Source organism: Chrysemys picta, chromosome 5 (genome assembly GCF_011386835.1).
Source record: "Chrysemys picta bellii isolate R12L10 chromosome 5, ASM1138683v2, whole genome shotgun sequence".
Classification (NCBI taxonomy): Eukaryota; Metazoa; Chordata; order Testudines; family Emydidae; genus Chrysemys; species Chrysemys picta.
The window spans coordinates 86,466,510-86,486,086 of NC_088795.1; the positions used below are offsets into that span (position 1 = coordinate 86,466,510).

At 39.5% G+C, this 19,577-nt stretch overlaps 2 protein-coding genes across 25 annotated transcripts in view; one reads left to right on the plus strand and one right to left on the minus strand.

Annotated features, from left to right (window-relative positions):
- MTUS1 (microtubule associated scaffold protein 1) overlaps nt 1-6,795 on the plus strand; it is a 209,323-nt gene extending 202,528 nt beyond the window's left edge. For all 22 annotated transcript variants that reach the window (XM_008168470.4, XM_065597998.1, XM_065597999.1 and 19 more), the window contains one exon: nt 4,405-6,795. In XM_008168470.4, the coding sequence (XP_008166692.2) occupies nt 4,405-4,621 (217 nt within the window). In that variant the 3' untranslated portion in view covers nt 4,622-6,795. The remainder of the gene's footprint in view (nt 1-4,404) is intronic.
- Nucleotides 6,796-13,327: 6,532 nt separating this feature from the next.
- Nucleotides 13,328-19,577, minus strand: part of PDGFRL (platelet derived growth factor receptor like) — a 60,211-nt gene continuing 53,961 nt past the window's right edge. For all 3 annotated transcript variants that reach the window (XM_065598011.1, XM_065598012.1, XM_005282072.4), the window contains exons 4-6: nt 19,202-19,495; nt 18,585-18,724; nt 13,328-14,247 (exon numbers count right to left, since the gene is read on the minus strand). In XM_065598011.1, the coding sequence (XP_065454083.1) occupies nt 14,059-14,247; nt 18,585-18,724; nt 19,202-19,495 (623 nt within the window). In that variant the 3' untranslated portion in view covers nt 13,328-14,058. The remainder of the gene's footprint in view (nt 14,248-18,584; nt 18,725-19,201; nt 19,496-19,577) is intronic.

Consider the following 19,577-nt stretch of genomic DNA (forward strand, 5'->3'; position numbering starts at 1 on the left):
CTGATTTTATAAAAACTGCTTGGGGGTTTATATATTAAAATGTTGAAAATAAATAGTTAAGAGTAGTTTTAAACAGTTTGTTTAATGAGAGGGGCAGTGTGTGCTAAGCCACCTGGTTCTAGATATACAGACTACATCCATTCCACAGATGGGGTCTGACTTTGTTAATCGTGTCTCCTAATTCTGCATATGTTGCAAGAAATGAATGGGCAAACCACTGTCAAGCATACAGTAAAGGAAAATAGGAAGTTCAGACAAATTCTGCAGGTCTTGCACTGCAAGGAGACAGAGCTATGACATGACTCCTAACAGGGAAGATGTGAAAACACTCTTCAGCTGCCTTCATTAATAAGAGTTGAATTTTAAAAGGATCTTAAACTACCCAGAATTTTGTAGAATGACTGGCTCATGCAGTAATGCAGGCAAGAATAGGTGGCTGCTTTTATGCAGGATTTTTTTTTCTGACCAGGGCACATGCCTGTTACGTCTGACATTGTTCTGTCTTCTGCACAAGCTGCCAGCTTAGGGCTTGTCTTCACTGCAACAGTTAGCTCAAGTTAGTACATTTGAGCTACTTCATTAGAGCTAGCCTAGCTCAAGTGAGTGATCACACTGTGAAACATTTGAGCAGGGCTGGCCCACAACAGTTTGGCACCTGAGGTGGGGAGCTCAAATAATGCCCCCATACTCCCTTGCTTGCGCCAAAACTTTGAAAGGTCTCAATTCTGCCTTCTTCCTGTTCTTCTCCTCTCATGGTACTGTTCTGCTACCTACCCCAAAAAAGAAGAACTAACAACTTAAAATGCCTTGTTCAGAAATTTTAAGTAATACTTACATTTGCTGTTCAGGAGTTTGAAAGTTAACTTTTCTTGTCTGCATAGTAAACATTGATTATTCAAACAGATAAAAATGCCAAAGTGGTGCTTTCCGTGCCTTCTTGGTCGCAAAGATTTAAACTGTTTCCTGAAGGTCCACAGTCTGGGCCAGTTCATGCTCTATTGAGATGGTTGCAAGGCCGACCAGCCTCTCCTGTGTCATTGTGGAGCGTAGATGTGTTTTTATTAACTTCAGCCTGGAGAAGCTGCGTTCTCCACTGGCAACTGTTACAGGAAGTGTTAGAAGTATGCGTGGAGCAACAAAAGCATTTGGAAAGAGCATGGTCATCTTATTTGTGCACATAAATTCCAGAATAGCCTTTGGAGTTGATCCTGCTGAAATGTATCTTGAAAGGGCTTTCAGCTCATCACCTAAATCACTCGCATCAATATCGCGCATGTCATCATGTGTCAACACTCTCTAGTGCCCTGCATTGCTGGTGTAGGTCTTCTTCAGGTATAGTGAGGAGTTTTGGAATATCATACATCCTAATATACTGCTGTGTTCCTTGAGCTGCATGAAACGTTCTTCAATTGACTGTATTGCATAATCTAGCACCTGGTTAAAGAATTCAACTTTGAATTGTTTGGGGTCTCTTATGGGATTATCCGGTGCCTCGTAATCAAAATGTTGTCTTCTTCAGTGACTCTTGTATTCTTGAATGGGTGGGAAAATAGCTTCAGTGTGAAGTTCCTCTACCAACTTCTGTGCACTCTTCAGAACTTTTTGAAATCCCTCATCTGACCAGTAAGACTGTAGGTATGACTTTGCTTTGTCCAGTTGTTCCGTCGCTCCAGATATATCAAGGTCAACACCTTGGAGTCTCTTGCTTACATTTATTTCAAACAGTATGTCATGCCACAACACTAAGCCACACAGAAATTTGAAATTATGTATGTTTCTGGTGATTCCATTTTCCTCTGCCACTGTTCTCCCATGAGCAGTTCCTGCCATTATGGAGGATAATACTATGACAACTATGGCATCATCTGTCTTCCCAATATGGTGTTTGATAGGCTTTATCTCCTCCACTCGACTTTCCCATCATGTGGAACTCAGTGGTTTCAGTGTCAGAGAGGATGTTCCCAGATGTTGCTTCAAAATTTGCCATCGATGAGCTGATGCAGAGAAAAATACATAGATGCTTTGAATTACATTAAAAAATTCAACAGCCTCACTAGAAGCTGATGCTGCATCACTGACCACCAAGATCAATAAATGAGAACTGCATGGGACAAAAAAAGCTTGAGGGTTTAACTCTCGGATCCGTGTCTGCACTCCTCTGTTCTTTCCTCTCATGTTGGCACCATTATCGTAGCCCTGACCTCTCGTGCCAGCTGTCGCAATTCCCGTATCTTCCAGCTTTTTAAGAAGCACATTTACCATACCAGCTCCTGTAGTATCATCAATGTCAACAAATTCTAGAAAATGCTCTCAACAGTCACCATTGCAGGGACATTTTCACTAGGTTCTGTTACAAAACGCACCATTAAAGTCATTTGTTCCATATGGCTGATGTCAGGTGTGCAGTCCAGAATAACAGAGTAATATCTTGCTGACTTCAGCTCTGCCACAATCTTCTGTTTGACTTCTGTTGCCAGTAACTGTATGAGCTCATTTTGAATTGTTTTTCCAAGGTAGTGGTGTATGTACATTTCTTGGGTGGTGACTCTTCTTAGATGCTCCTGGAGTACAGCATCAAACTCCACCATCAGCGCCACAATTTTAAGGACGTTTCCATTGTTTGGCACATACAGCTGATCTGAAGTGCCACACAGTGCTAGGTTTTGGATAGCAAGCATTCTCACAGTAAGGAGACTCTGATGCAATCTTCTCTTGATGCTGATCATCTATGGTGGCCTTTAATCTTAGTCTCATCTCAAGCTCTTTCCACCTATGGAATGCTCTCTGGTGATTTGCTGCCTTCTCATGGCATGCCAGATTTCTAGCCAGATTTTTCCAGTCCTTTGTTCCTGTAGAACCCAATGTGGCTGGAACATTAGACTGGAAGAGTTTGCAACAAAAACAGTATGCAGTATTCTGGGTTTTTGAGCACATAAGTCATGGCCTCTCCACTTTGTCACCATTGGGATTTCACGCCAGTAATGTGTTGGATGGAAACTTCTGTTTTCATTGTCTTTGGGGAACATGAAGTTTTTCACTTGTTGTGGCCCATGCAGTACAAGGAAGTCCCTCAGGCTACCACTCAAGTGGGTCCACAGTCCTGGATCATCTAGACTTAAGGAACTAAACTCAACAGCAGCTGTTTCTTACACCTCCACCACACTCTTCATGCACATTCCTGAAGAAAAGTGTAGATCAGAGGTTATATCCATTTGAAATGGAGATATGGATGCTGCAGTAGCTGCCAGGTCACTGCACTCTGACTAACTGGAAGGTCAGGCGGCATCTTACTACTCTCATCCTCACTGGGGCCGGAACACTCACCGTGAACATTTGTGTCTATGTATCTCGGGAGAGCTCCTTCTTGCTTAGCTAGAAAAGCTTCCTTTGCTTGCTTGCTTTTTCTGAATGCTGCCCCAGAGGGGCGTTTCTTCTTTCACTCATAACTGCTGTTCTGTGCCAGCTATAGTGGCTCTCAACACTCAGTTGAAGGGGACAAATAAGCAGGCTGGTAGCAGGGCCTGAGTGAGGAAAGATATCAACACCTTAAGGGCCTAACTGGCTCCTACTACTTCAGTTGACTGCCTGTTCTCCTCAAGTGGGTTCAGGGAAGCAGCAGGAAACAGAAAGCTCCCTGAGAAGCTGGTGTTAATCAGTCCAGGCTCCTGGGGGTGCTAGAGAGGTACATAAGAGGCTCCTCCTCCTCCTCTCTCTCCCTGCAGCTCCTGCTGCTTTCTGTTATTCCCTCTCACCTTTTCTCCTGCCTGCCTGTTATGTGTCTTGAGCCCTCCTTCCTCCAGCACAGCACTCCACCATCTCTGTGCATCTAGAGCAGACAGAATACATATGCACCAACAGCAGACACAATTTTCTACACTCTGGGTCCTAGTAGCGCCCCAACAGTCTGGCACCTGAGCCGGCCGCCTCAGTTTGCCTCATGGTAAGGCCAGTCCTGCATTCGAGCTGCACAGTGGCTTGAATAGCAGTGTGATTGTATTTGGAGTTAATCATCTGTGGTTCCTGGAGCTATTGCATCTCCACTGCATTACTAGCTCTAGCTTCAACAGCACTCCAGCTTCAACACCCACTTCCTTCAAAGCCCAACAACTTGAGGTTAAAATACCACTTAATTCAAGCTAGAGAATTGTGTGTGGATGGGAGTCAAGTTGGGGCAAAACTCAAGTTATAGCTCCAGCTCACAACGCAGGGAGGGCAATCCTGTAGAACCCAGCTGTTACTTCTTGGGAATATTCTCCACGAGAACAAATGCACTAAATCCTGATAAGGAATGAATATATCTGGACAGGGATTTATGTTATAGCTTTTTAAATTCTTTTAAAATTATGTAAGATGCTCTAACTTTCAAATGGAATCATGTTCACTTACATACAATTATTTTTTCAGGCAACTTTCCACAGAGCAGGCAGTTTTACAGGAGTCTCTAGAGAAAGAATCAAAAGTAAATAAACGTTTATCAATGGAAAACGAAGAACTTCTATGGAAGCTACAAAATGGGGACCTGTGCAGCCCTAAGAAAGTGTCACCTAGTTCTCCACTGATGCCTTCTCAGTCACCAAGGAATTCTGGCACCTTCTCTGGTCCTACAGTAGCACCCAGATGACATCTTTTGAAATGAGGGAGAGACCACATAAAAGCATTTCACTTGTGATCTGCAGAATGGATCCTAACTCCAGTCACGGGAGCAAGAGCTATATTAGCTGAGTGTGATGACTGAAATATAACTGGAATTATTGGTGTGGAAAATTGTTCTAAGATACTGAAAATATGGGAGTAAGACTTTATATTTCTCCTCCAAAAAAGACTTCAATAATGACTATAGACATTGTTGCACAAAGCACTTACAGAGCAAGGGAAGTCTTGTTCATTGCCTTTTTCACCTAACTCTAAGAAAAAAGCTCAGGGACTATAGATAAAGACCACAACCTCTATAATGTGTTCCTTATCACAGACACCTTTTTTGAGACTGTGGATGTGTGGTGTGAATGAAGTGGATGTAACACACTGTGTGTGTGTGTGCGAGATGCTGCCTTCTTTGCCATGTATGTAATAAAGGACAAAAGCTAAAGAATATACATTGACATGTACTTCATTAATAATGTTGTCAATATGCATGTTTTATCAAAGGTTACCCTTAACTGCAGGTGAGGAGAAACTGCCACTTGTATTATAGGCTAGTTTCCACCTCATCTTTCTGCTTCCGTTTAGTAAGAGGATGGCAGGAAATGTTTTATCTATTGACTTATCAGTGTCTCTACCTACTTTTATACTGCAATTGAGTGATTTTTTTTTCTAAAAAATTCAGTCTGATCATCAGAGTTGAAACTGCAGCCATACAGTCTATGAATTTTTAGCTTTCCCATTCATATGCAGCACTTGTAGCGATATCACAGTCTAATAAGATGGTAGCATTGCATTTTTTCAGGATACAGTCAAGTTTAGAACACTTTTTGCTAAAATGGAAGTGGGGAAGCAAGGTGATAATTCTGGAATATTGAAATTGACAATCTCTGCAACTCCCTTAATTCTACTGTAGTCAGAGGTCAAAACATTAAAATGACTAGATTTAGCATAAACCCCCATACTGCAGACATGCAACCTGACCCAATCCCCTTGTCTGCTGAAAACAAACTCCCAGACAAGCAACCATTACTTCCTAAGTAAAGCCTGGTAATTGCCAAGGACCTGTAGAGAAGAGGAGGGTCCTGATCTAATCGAAGATACAGGATTTGAAAGCCAAAAAGGGAAAAATAAGTAGGATGACAAAACATTCTTTGAAAGGGGAATGAGAAATGTAGCAAGATTCGTAAAAGAGAGTCTTACAAGCAACCAATACCGTTTCTCTGATTTTGACAAAGTTTTGTTTTTTAAATGTTGTGCCCTTATTTTAACTTTCAGCAGTGTTGCCAAGATAACTGTATGGAGGGGTGGGGAGAAGAACATGTGGTTCATCTCTCCAAAGTTTCCAAATTTCACTTGGCAGAAGTTTACCCTTGAGTTAAAACAAAAATATCTGTGTTGCTGAAGATGGATGAAATGTTTTACACTGTTTCAAATTAAGGTAGTCACAGTGTGTCTCTGGTCTTGTTACTGTTTTGGTCCGCACTTCTTTTAAAGATCCCATGCATCCTGTTTTGTGAGTACAGTTTCAATTTCTAGTTATGGTTACAGAATATTCTCTATGCTTCTGATTGGGGGTTGTTTTTAAACCAGGAATATTCTACTGTTACCTTGTCAACAGTGTTAGCAATATGGTAAATCTTGTGCTTCATTGTATTTTTCCAGGAGATTGGGAAAGGGAGTCCAGTGGATGGGAGGGGCAGAGAGGAGGAGTAGGGAAACTAAACTTTAAAAACACTTCAAACCAAACATTTCATCTAGGATATGAAAATGCTGGCACTTCAGAAAGTGTATGGGTGTACAAACAAAGTTGTAGCAGTGCTCATTCTGTAACTATGAAATTGTAATATATTCAAGTTTGTAATTAAATTTAATCTACGCAATGTACAAGTGAAGTCTGACTCCTCTATGGAACATTTTACTTAATTTGCCTCTTTTTATCCCATTTAAGGCACTGTACATGCCACTGTAGTTCAAGTGGTGTCAGCACTTATAAATGCTGTTTTCCATGGATTTATAACTTAACTGTAAAAATCTGCTGTGGGTTGAAACTTGGCTTAAAAGTATTTCTTAGAGCATTCTTTGCTTCGATAAGGTTAAGGAAATTGGATCATGTGTATTTGAGATGTTTAAAAATAAATTTTTTTTTTTTACTGGTTTGACTTTCTGCTTGTGTAAATCTAAAAAACTTGAAATTAAGAAGGAAAGTTTTCCAGGGTCTAAGTAGTCTAATAACAGTTGAAATATTGAAACTTTAGAATGGTTTGTTCCTTCATGCGTAGAAGAGCTTTCATCAGTGTTCAGATAACTTATTAATTTTTTTATCCCAAACCTGCACCACTATTACAGACAGAACTCAGGATAGCAAACTGAGTTTTGCTTGTGTAGTCTGTAGATGATGATTGGATCTAGGAGAATCCTGATTACTCAGTTTCAGGTTGAACATATGTACACTAAAATGCACATCTAAAAATAGCCAGGTTATGTAATTATCCATGAAGAACTTAGCCAATAATGCTTGAAAAAGAGTTAAGAACCACATTACGTCCCTATTTTTCTAGCTCAGCTGGAAGTAGTTACATTCAAAGGGTAAGTGATGTCTTTAAATACTGTGTATGGGCAAATGTTGACTTCCAATTATAGCCATTGTGTGTTTAAGGAGCCCTTCTAGCCTTACCAAAACATTTACTTTTAATAACTTATTCAGACATTGATCTATTTTACTTTCTCAAGAGCAGGGGTATTTAAAGTGTAGCAATCAGCTTCATTTCATGACTTTTCTCAAACTCCTTGGATAACAGGTTAATAGGCTCCAAAGACTTTGCTATCTCTGGTCATTCTAGCAAGTGGCTTCAGAATGCACCATGGTTCATGTGAGGGAATTCTTGACATGGAGAGGGAAGCGGAATGGAGATTTTAGTTGACATTTAGAAAGATAACCCCAACCTTGACTTGAGCTAATTGTAAAGCTTGTGGGTTGGTGTGATTAGATCCTAGAGAACAATTAAACTATTTCTTAAACTGAATGTAGTTTCTCACATAGGCAACAATGCAGGAGACAGTCTCAAAAATGTACCTGTTTTTTAAACCATTTCATGCTCTTATTCCTATCTGTTATGAAGAGGTGGGAAAGTTTTGTGTGTATGACTTTAAAAAGAAAGGTTATTACTTTCTAGGATCTGCAGTTTGATTTTTAAGAGTCAGCCCTATCTTGCTGTTAGCCAGAAAAGAACTTAACGCATCCTGCATCTGTTGTAAACTGTCTGTTCAGAGCGGTACAGAGCACCGGACTGACGACTGGCTAGGCCAACTCAAGCTTGATGAGCCTGCCACAGCCTTGGCCAAGAGAGAAAAGATCTTTTACTGAAGGCAGTAGAGGCTCATGTCATATCCAGAGGTCTCAGGTTCGATCCCCAAAGAGGATGACCCAGCTTGAATGTAGCAATTCCAGGATTAGCCATAACTGCCTCCAGTCCAGTAACTTTAAAGGCAAAAAATTACTAGCATGAATGCTAGAAGCCTGTTTCATAAGTAAATGTAGCCCAGAACTCTGGCTTTGACAGTGTTCCTTCTCAGGTGACAGTAGTTTTTGCTTTCTGGAAAACAATTAGCCTTGGCAAGTTGAGAGGCAAATGAGTAAAACATTATCTGAAGCTTAGTTTCAAAAACATTCCTTTTTTACATCATTACAGCTGAGTGTGCTCAGAGGACAGTTTACAGGAGAAAATGTACTTACTTGAATTTTGAGAGGCTCCTTCCCTCCTCCTTTAGGGTAGGTCTCAATGCCAAGCCCCTTTTGAAAATGGAACTTCATCTTTCCAGTCAATAAGCCAGTTATGAAAATTTGACTGTGCTGTGTTAAATAGGAGTCAATCTACTGTAGAAAAAAGGGAGGAAAAATGTACACGGTAGCTAATAAGTCCACACTTCAATCTGGCCAGATGCATGGAACTTGAATGTTTTCTGATGAGCTGTCACTGCGCTGTTGCTAATCATAATTTGTCAAAACAATTGGATAAAAATAAAAGGAAAAAACTAGCAAAAATTCCATTCTAAAAATCAGCTACCTGATTCAACTTACAATCTAAAATCATTGCCACCTATTGATACTCTATGAATAAAGCCAGAGCAATCAAAACATCAGCATACATTGTAATAACCATCCTCTTAATCTAATGCTTGAAGTGAGGTCCTCCTCAGGTGATCAGAGTCATGTTTTACACCTACCAAGACTATAGTACTGTAGCTTCACATCTGAAAAAATTCCAGAAGTAAAAATAAGACTGGCTTTATATTTTGGAGACAAAGCCACTCTTCACAGCAACATTAACAAATCAGAGAGAAAACCTATGCTATAACACGCACACTGCAGTATGTGAAGTACTTGCGCAGGGATGGTATGTTCACACTACAGTCATAGTGATGCCACAAAAATAAACAATTCTTTCCCATCGTGCAGCCAACCTGTATGCTGAATAAGGCAGGTACCCTATGTAAAAAATAGTTTATGATCATGTAATATCATACTACATCCACACAAACGAAATGCCAGAATTTAGGTTGCTCATAGTCCAAGTTGTGAGTGTTTATCTTTGCACCCTAATCTTGTAATGACATTATATCTCCCTTTTTTTGTGTGTGTGTGTAAAGATGCTTATGTTCTATGTTACAACTATCACTTCCTCTTCCCTCCGACCTCACCAAAAAATGCATCAGCAGGGTTTAGCACTATAGTACAGAGGACTATCACTTCAGCTGACAGCAGAAGGCCATTATGTAGAGGCAGATGGGATACTAGCACCATGTGTTAGAGGTCCTTCTACCCTCTCGATCTCTTCACCCCCTGAGTATGTGAGGAGGGGTTGCTGCCCCTTTATATTGTCCTCAGAAGTTAGGGCGGCGGCGGCTGCTGCTGCAGCTCTGGCAACTCCCAGGTATTCCCAATAAGTGTGCTGCTACGGCGGTGGTGTGGGTCCCGAACTTTAGCATGCTCATGCAATTCTCTGTGGCAAGTGCCTTGCATTTCTCAGAAAAAAGTTGGCAATGGCAGGGATACATATGGTACCTCAGCTAAACAGAATTTCATGGATTTAAAACAAAGTATTTATCTAGCATCAGGGCTTGCCTCTTGCTAAATTTCAAAAGCCTATTGCAAGTATTGCATACTCAATCTTTTATAAATGAAAGCATTAGCAACTTCTATGCTTAGGTTGTCTGCCTGCTACCCCCATAATGAAAATTCTAAACACAGGAAATTACAATGATATTCATCTAGGTCAAATGTTTTGTAATCCTCATGCCAATAGATGACACAATATTTGGGTGACATCACCCCTAAAATTTTTCTCTGTTAAAATACAATGTTTGTCATTAGTAGATGTGACAAAACCCAAACTAAGAAAATGAATCATTTCCTTATGTTACTCTTCATGATGGCAGTAAGCATCACCTACACTAATTGAAGACTTGTGTGTTCAGAAACACTTCAGTTGCCTGAGTTTCTCTGACCAACCACAGACATTTCATCTTTAATGAGTATCACATAATTCAGACAGCACGATGTGTCAGTGGATGATAAATGTTGGCATTTAAACCTACAATTGCTTTATGGCAAGCCAGGAAATCATCGAGGGCTGCACTGGATAAAAATGGTCTGTTGAAAGCTAACAGAACAGCACAGAAAGTCAAACTTATTAAAGAGAGAGAATATCTTGGACAGCTGCTGCACTATTATCTAATCTCGTCTCTCATTTTAGGAAAAACACCAAGCACTACTAAGTGTGACACCATTTTATCTTTTTTCCCCTCTGCATTTTTTAGAACATATTTGCTCTTTAATTTCAGTGACTGCACATTTGGTAAGGAGTGGGAAGAACAATTGCCTTGTGGTTGAGGCATAGGACTGGAAGCAGTAACATGCTGGCAGTGTTGGGGACGTGTTCTTGGACAAATTGCTTAAATTCTGGAGAGATGATTGAGTCTCTTCTCCTTTACACAACTGTAATTCTCTTCATTTCAGTGGGACACCTCTCAGGGTGAGATAGAAAGATTAGGCCCTTCGTGCCTCACCTTCCCTAGCAGTTAAAATGGGGAGAATGTATTTACTTCATACAAGGGTGTGTCAGGCTTAATTCACCAATATGGCCCAACAATTTAAGCTCTTCCTATGAAAGGAGCTATATAGCACTTACTTAGATAACAGTACAGGTGCTGTATTTGAGGATTTGCATCTTATTTCTTATTGCCTGGAGAACTGTCACCTAATGGAGGTGGTGCTTCCACACCATTCAGTGTGTTACTGAACAAAAATCTATTTAGGATAGGTGATGCTGTCTCATTTGCTAGACAGTTTAAGGAAATGAGTTATCTAATGACAAGGTTTGGAGGTACTGAAACTACTTTGAACTTAAAAAGGTGGAAACCTCTAGCATTCATCAGAGGGAAATGTACAGGATTTTTCATTGATCAGAACAGGGAGGAGAATTAAGACTTTGGTGGATTTTTAAAGCAGAAGCTGAAACTTTACCTTCTCCTCCCACCCCACACGAAACTGATGATTGCACTGCACCCCAATAAATCTCAATGTTCTCCATGCCAAATAACCAGTATTCAGGTCTAACCCCCTAGGGTTCTACCCACCTCTGAATCCTCTTACCCTCCGTGCACAAAGGGAAATGATGGCACATGGGAAGGCTGATGTACACATACACACACTTGCTCTCATCTGAACTAGTATGTTAAAAATAGCCACAGTCGTACGGGTTAGCTGCTCTGACAAACTTAGCTGGAGCCTGTAGGTTTGTACTTAGGGCAACAAGTCCATGCTACCCATACCTATGCTTCCATTTTTACATGCCATCTCTGATGAGAGCTGGCATGAGTGTGTCTACACAAGCTGGAAAGCACAGCCAACGCTTGTAGAGTAGACATACCTTATGTCTCTGCAGCCTGAGGCTATTCCATTTTCCCTCCAAGCTGATGGGTGCATCAGCCATTTTCCAGGTCTCATGGTTACTTGTTGGAGCTAGCCAGGCTGGACATAGGCAGCAAGTTGCAATGAAATTACAAGCACAGGTACAGCTGGTAAATCCTGGCATAGCTCCTTATTAACCTAAACATAGGCCTCAAGGAAAGTGGAGGATAAGCCCCTAGGTATCTTGTTACTCTTGATGAGGGAAAAATTATTTCCGGATGTTAAAAATAGCTCAGACCCACAGCAGTTATGGAGCACTGTTCAACCTATACCTCCACTGCAGGGATGGACGCATGGGTCAGCAGTCACAGTAGCATAGCTGCTGCCTGCCCTGAGCACTTCAAACATACAGGAAGGGCAGGCACCCAACACGCAATCAACTCTCCCTCCATCTACACAGCTTAGCCTATGGCACCCAGAGACAGAGGATTCTTTCCCCCTCCACCTGGCCATGAACTTCAACTGCATTTCTGAGAGGGGTGTGCAGAAGGTCTCAGGGCAGGGGGTTATCTCTCCCCTGCCAGTCTAATCAAACAGCTCCCTTCCACTAGAAAAGGGGATGGGGCAGGGGTGCATTTAATTAAGACTTATGTCACTAGCTGATCTGAATGAAGATTACAAACTAGCATTCCTGATGAGATGATGCATCTTATTGTTTTGTATTTTCATTATCATATTCTCCTTTGGTGGATATCCCTTATGCACTATCCTCTCTGAGATGGTGAATTGAGTTGTACGGTCCAATTTTTGTATTTAAATGGTATTTTGTTTGTAATATTAATGTCCAATTTACAGGTGTGACTAGTCTGCCAAGATGGCAGTAGCCATCAATGTTACTAGAGAGACAAGGTGGGTGAGATCATATCTTTTATTGGATCAACTTCTGTTGGTGAAAGAGACACGCTTTAGAGCTTACATAGAGCTCTTCTTCCTCAGGCAGTTGAGGGTTTCCTTCCTGCCGTTCATTGATTGAAAAAAGCAAAGCACTACTGCTTAACTGAAATGTCCCATCCTTCCCTCTGACTTAATTTGTTGTTAATTATCCTATAGTGATGATTTTTATTCCTCGTTAAGGGGTGGGCTTTTCCACTGTACAAACAATTATATTCTTGCTGATGTAAATGTTGTTTGTTTAATACAACTCTTGGTTAATCCTGATCAACTGTAATCAGTTATGTTACTGGGTGGTTCTTGTGTTGCTGGTTTATAGCTTTATATCAGTCTGTGTGGGCTCCGAGGAAGGCACCAGCTATTGAAATGTCACTTTTGAACAACGTCATAACCATCAGTGTTGATTATGATGGGATAACCTAACTTTGGCTGTTTCTTTTTTCTATTCTATTATACAGCCTGCTTTTTGGCAACTCATTCCATAGTGAGAAGCTTAGCAGCTTCTCTCTCTACTAAATTACCTAGGTCTACAGATTGTTTACATTTTTGATTCAGGTGTTTCATTTATACTAAGATTGGAGTAAATTCACTTAATTCAGTAAAGGTAGTTACCAACCTGGCTGCTACGGGATCTTTTCTCAATCAGTACTGTAAATCAATGTGTTCTGCTTATATTCTCCTGTGAAAGATTGCTTATAAATGCCAAGTCATATCTCTACTATGTAGCAATAGTTAAATTCCCATGCTAAAGAGGGTGGGCATTTTAAAATTAACTACATTGGGGCTAGAGCAAGATATACAACAGGAAATATTCTAAGACAAAAATGCAAAATATTTTACCTTTTAATTATAATTTTTTTAAGGTACCTTCCTTTAAAAAATGTTCAGTGCTACCACAATTTAAAGTTAGTATGTACTCAATCCAAACCATCTCTCAGGTATGAGAGTAAACAGTAAAACCACACACTTATACAATTTTGTCACTATTCAGTAAAGAAATTTAATCCACGTCTACTAAACCAGAGAAGAGTAATCGCTGTTGACTAATTTTCTATAACAAGTGAATCATGACTAAGTTTTAATATTTTTTGCATGTACAATGTGTTAAAATGTTAAAATCACCACCACGACAAAGAAGAAAATATATCTATGCTGGTGGGTCTACTTAAAAAGTAGTTATATCCTCCTCTCAGCATTCATGAAAATAACGCACAAGCAACATTTTTACAGGTAGTTATATTTACCTAACATAAAAGTTATTTGTATATAGACTCTCCCTGACAAAGATTTATCACTGTATTAGGAGCACTTGGGAGCCACATGCATAATCAGGCTACAAAGGTTTAATATATGGTTTCAATCCAATTCTCCTGAGTATTGGTAAGCATTAGGATCTCTGCTCTGGACCACTGCTCTGTAATGGAAGTGGAATGTAAGGACATGAGGAGAGAGATATTAACAGAAACCTCCATCTCAGAATTAATAAAAAGAAACTAAAGGGTTAATGTGTCCAATAACATACTGTTTGTTCATTCTGTGTCCACAGACTCCACATATCAGGTCAGGTCAACACGGGTGGCTACTGTGGTTTGTCCTCGTAGGTTCTGAGCTGTACAAATATAGTTGCCAGCATCAATGGTTTCGAAATCTTCAATGGCAATAACACTCTTGGAGATTCTTGTGGTATGCCCAATTCCTCTGTTGATCAGCCTCCAAGAATCTTGGATAATCACAGGCCTTTCATACTGTTTTAAAAACACCCACATAAGGAAATGATGATGTATAATTCTGCAGATACTATTTAGTGACAGTCGTATTGTTAACAGTATTTCATTTCAAAACCCAAAACAAATGCTCAAACATACGAGTCTAGTCTGAAAGTCAGATTAATTAAGTGAGGAAGCTCAGGGTGTTTGGCAGTCATTACAGCAATTTTCCTACAATAAAAGCTACGGGCATGGTTGATCACTACCGTTGTATTCATCTTAGCGTTTCCATTTAGAAATCCCTGTTTTAAATTCGCTTTGAGTTTAATCTTGTCCCCTCTTGAAGCCACAACCAAACTGCATGTTCTCCCTCTGCATTCATGTCTTCATTTTAAGGGTTAACATAGCCACTTGTACCCTCTTGTGCTAGATAAGGATAGGAAGACTTTCATTCCCTGGTACGCAGGTTTGGACTATTTGGATGATCCAGTACATTTACAACTTTGGCCCTATCTAAATATGAAAATAGCCACATTTATATCAGTCAGATCATGGTTGTGGCCCACTTATGTTAATGCTTTTTCCATGCCTGTGTGAACAGATATGATACCTATCTTAGAGAATCATGTTTTAGACTTGGTATCTACTAGGGTGAAAGCTTGGTTCCCTAATGTGGGTGTGGATTTTTTCTATCCAAACAGGATAAAACTGTTACAGTATAGTTAGACTGCCACCATTTTTGCAGTGTAGAGAGGACCCTTGTGTTAATTTTACAGCTGAAACAGTATTCATGGAGAACTTTCTAGACAGCACGGTATTATACTATCAAAAAGAGTTATTGTGTTGCCCTCCATTAAGCTGTTTCTGATATATTCAAGCTAAAATGCAAGCAAGGATGTTTAGATACATGGGAACAGACAGCTGAGAGTTGGAAAGCCATTTGGCTGATTTGATGGGGGAAATTCTATCTTGAAAAATCAAAATGTTAAAGGATATTTTCTGTAGGCCAGTGTTCCCTGACTCACTCCTACCCCCACCATCCAATGAGGTTATAGATGTGGCAGAAATTGACCCAAATGTTTATGTGCAGAAATTGATGTAAAGAACTGAAAATACAAGTTTCTGGTAGCAAATTATGTGGGTTGTTTTTTTTTTTCCAACGCAGAGATATCCTGCTGTCGGATTACAATGTAAATGTCTATAAGGCAACAGCTTTTTCTGTTTGCATCCACAATGCTGGAAAACAAAACTTTAACCATGTTGGCTTGTGCTTCATTAGCAACCAGGATGAACCTGGTAGGAAATGAAAATATTTTCAAGCTCTGCAGTATGTTTACGCCAAAAAGTAAAGAAAATGAAAATTAAACCCAAACATGTTTAAACTGTATGCTTCTCTCTTCCATAAGAGTGAGGCACCTTTGGAAGGAAAGTAAGACATGTCACATAGATTAAAAATAGACAGTCTCTCTTTCTAGTGTTAATTTAGTAGCCATTTACAAATGCCAAGATTATTTATACAGGACCTTGGGACATCATATTCACCTTCAGATTAGTTTAATAGCAGAAAAATTGCAAAAAGGCAACTGTCATGGAGTGCAACAACCAGTACATTATCCAAAGAGAGTCCAATCTGCACTTATGCCCAGGAAAATGAGCCAGTGTCTAAGAAGTTGTTTACTCTAGTCAGTTATCCAGGCTATTCGCAACAAGTTAATCAAGCCAGTCATTAATTATTAGTTTAAGAGCCAGCACGTCACCTGTTAACTACTAACTGGCAGATTCTTACATCAGCAATAACATTGCAAAATGAATAATCTCAGCTGGAAAATACTGTAAGTAGGCTTGGCAGAATTTGATTTTTTAATAATTTCAGCAGATACTAGCAATGTTTATTTTTAAGCTTTTTTTTTTTTTTAGTTTTTATCAATTTTAAATTTCCACAGTTGGAGGAATTTATGGAGTCAGTCAGTGAGGGGATCAAACATTTAATGACAGTAGGTATTGAGATTGGAAGAGTTAAAAGCTCTATAACCAACAACACCCAAACTGTCAACATCACATGTCAAAATATACAAAGTAAAATTCCTTAAATCAGTTCTCAAGCAGCATTTCTTACTTTTCCTATCTGGAAATTTTAATTATTATTGATGGAAATATTTTTGTCAGTTTGTGTGAATGGTGAACTCAATGTTTACTGACATTTACTGATAAAAATCTAATGCTTCCAAGCCTACTTGAGAGTCTCTTAATTAAGAACTACCTCCTACTCACTTGTCAGCAAAAATATTACATCCCTGAGAAATATAAACTGATAGAAGTGTTAAGTGTTGATGAGCACTTAAGATTGCCCAAGTGCAAATTCCACAAATACAATTAGAAAAAAAAAATCAAGGAAAACACCAGATAAGCCAGCTATCATTCACATGCTTTGGTTGTTGGAGTTGTACTAGAGCAACATTAACTCAAATCCAATCAAGTTTTAATTTGGAAGACTTTTCCAGTTACGTATTTTATTAGCTATTTCTCAATCTGGACAGCTATCAATGTTGATGATATCCTCTCAGTACCCTTCCCTAGCCAGCCCTGTTCTTTCACATCTTCCCCCCAGTCACCTGCTCCTCCACATTCTGTCCTTTCTCCCCATTCAACTTTGTATAATGGTCAATATAAATCAGTACCTATTTATAAAAGATGCATGAGCAGCAGTCATGGAGATGGAAAGAAGGTGGAAGAAATGAGAACTCTGAGAAGCAGGGTTGAGCCCCACTTCTTTTCTGTGGCCTCACAATCTCTCTCAACTCCCTTGATCTGAGTCCAGTATGCCCTCTCTCTTAATAGGCTCTGTACTTTGCAGAAACTGGGGCAGGCTGGTAGGAGGAGAGAACTGATGGAACTCAACAGTTTTGGTGGCTTTTTCTTGCAGAAAACACAGGGTATATCAAATAATGGGAAGAACACTGTTAAACTAGAAAATTAACTGCACTAGCCCTGAAAACATTGGAGGTTGTAGGGACACGGATTCTCAAACGAAGAAAGAAAGAACACAAGGAAAACAATTCAAAATGGTTGCACTTAATATTTCCTTTGCCAAAAGTTACTAAATGTTTGACTAAGACAATATGATACATTGTTAACACTATTATAAGTGTCAGGGGGTAGCCGTGTTAGTCTGTATCTACAAAAACAACAAGGAGTCTGGTGGCACTTTAAAGTTATAAGTGTAAAACTCAATGCAACCTAAATCATAAGAGCTACTGAGACACATCCATAATATTAATTCTGCTTGGGCAGAAAACTGACAACAGGATTGTTCCCTTCCAGCTCCAGGTATAACTGCTGTAAGCAAAATTGTTTGTTGCAGTATATACATGGATGCATGCTGACCACAACTGTCCATATACAGCAAGAGTGATAAATTCATGTATTTGTCAATCTGCAAACTATGTCTAGCACTGAAGCTGAATATATTTAGGATGTTTTCTTTGGAGAACTTTTATTTTTCCTTATAGAAGCTTAAATTCATCACATACTGATCATGCATCAGTATTATTTACAATTATGTACCAACTGCATTTAACTCCTTGACCTCATGGCCAGCATGGTGAGATCAGTGGAAGAAATTATTGCCAGAACATCCTGCAACCTGAAGTTCAAACCAAAGGCAGGTTTGCAAGTGTAAAGCTATTGTCAACTCTCAGAAGGGGAAGAGTACTTACTGATAACATAAATAGCCTCCAATGCTTAGGACTACAGAGATCAGAGTAAGTTTGTTGAATGGAACCTCGCAGTAAATGGCACAAACATGTAATAGGCTCCACGAGAGAACCACCACCACCACCACCCCCAATGGCACAAAAGTTTCCAAATGGCCCTTCAATGGTAGCCCCTCATAGAAGCATTTAATATAGTCCAATACAACAGACCAAGAATAGCAAAGAGCTCTCAATGCAACTATGCTTCACCATATCTTAATTTTTCCCCAAAGGAGAATGATGACTGTCATCATCAAGAGAATTTCTTAAGCCAGGGATGAATCACTTCTTGTCTGAGAGAAGCTGGTGGCCTGGTAAGCATTCACTGTTTCCCATCATACCTCACCCAGCTTGTTTTTGCTAGCCCAGATACAGCTCTCAGGTTAGAGAGCATTTTTACAAGTAACTTCAGGCCCTCAGTGAGGAAAATGGGCTGAAAAATCAACCAGATAGTGTGTTGCTTCCTCCTGATGTGACCTTGCTACCAGAGAGCCGGACAATGCACTCTGATCCACCTTGCCTTACTCAGCTAGAAAATACTGACTGGTATTTAAAATGTTGTATTGTGAGAGTTTACTCTTATTAAGAAAAAATGCACCTCCAAGTTAGAATTGTGTGTCTTACCTCTTCCCCTGGGTACTTCCAATTGAATTCTACTTCTACGTCTGGCTCCCCAAGGACTATACAAAGAACATTAACATTGTCACCACCTTCTGCTTTGTTGGATGATGCCACAATTGTTGTTGATGGTGGACCACTAGGAACTGAATGAAAGATGTGGGTGGGAGGCAGGAAATAAATGTCCAAAAATCAATACAAACTTTAACAAAAAAACAAAAACAAAAACTATCTGTGGGCAAATTTTGCTTTGATTTATCTGGGCTCTTTCCCATTCTCCATTATTCTCTTTAGCTCCAATTGTTGTTAGAATTTATTATGCACCACAGGTTCCTATCCAGCCATAATAAAATGGTTTACCAGTGTGCACCTAGTTTTTAACTTAATAGTATAAGCCTTATGCTTTCCTATATTAGCATAAATTCTGGCAAGATGTTCTACAAACAGATTTAATTTGAAAAGTACATTTTTATTTTAAAAAATCAGACTGAATTTGCAAAATTCCATAATTACAATTAGGGTCTGTTTGTTTTTTCAAATTCATATTTGAAGTCTTGCCCCATAAGCAACTCCAGCAAGAGAAATGGGCTTGAACGTAAATCTATGGAAATCATTCATCTTACCTTCCACATACAGTAACTGATACTTGATAGAAATCTGAGGTGCTCCCCGTGATTCTGCTCTACAATAGACCACTCCTTTGTGGTCAGAGGTGGGGTGTTGATAAATAAAACCCTTCTTCACATCATAGATAATATTAGTTCCATCTGTTTTGATTTCTTCTGCTGGAAACTCCCTGTGCAGAGTTACTTTTGCTGATGGGATGGTCACTCTGCAAGGGATTACTGCTGGTTTATCTGGGTTCAGGTAGACAATCTCGAAATAACTGGAAGTAGGTACAAAGAGCTCCCCTTTATCTATATAAGAAGGTAATGCAATATAATATTTAGCTAAAGAGGTCTATAAATTTTATTTAAGAAAAAAATAAATATAAATGTA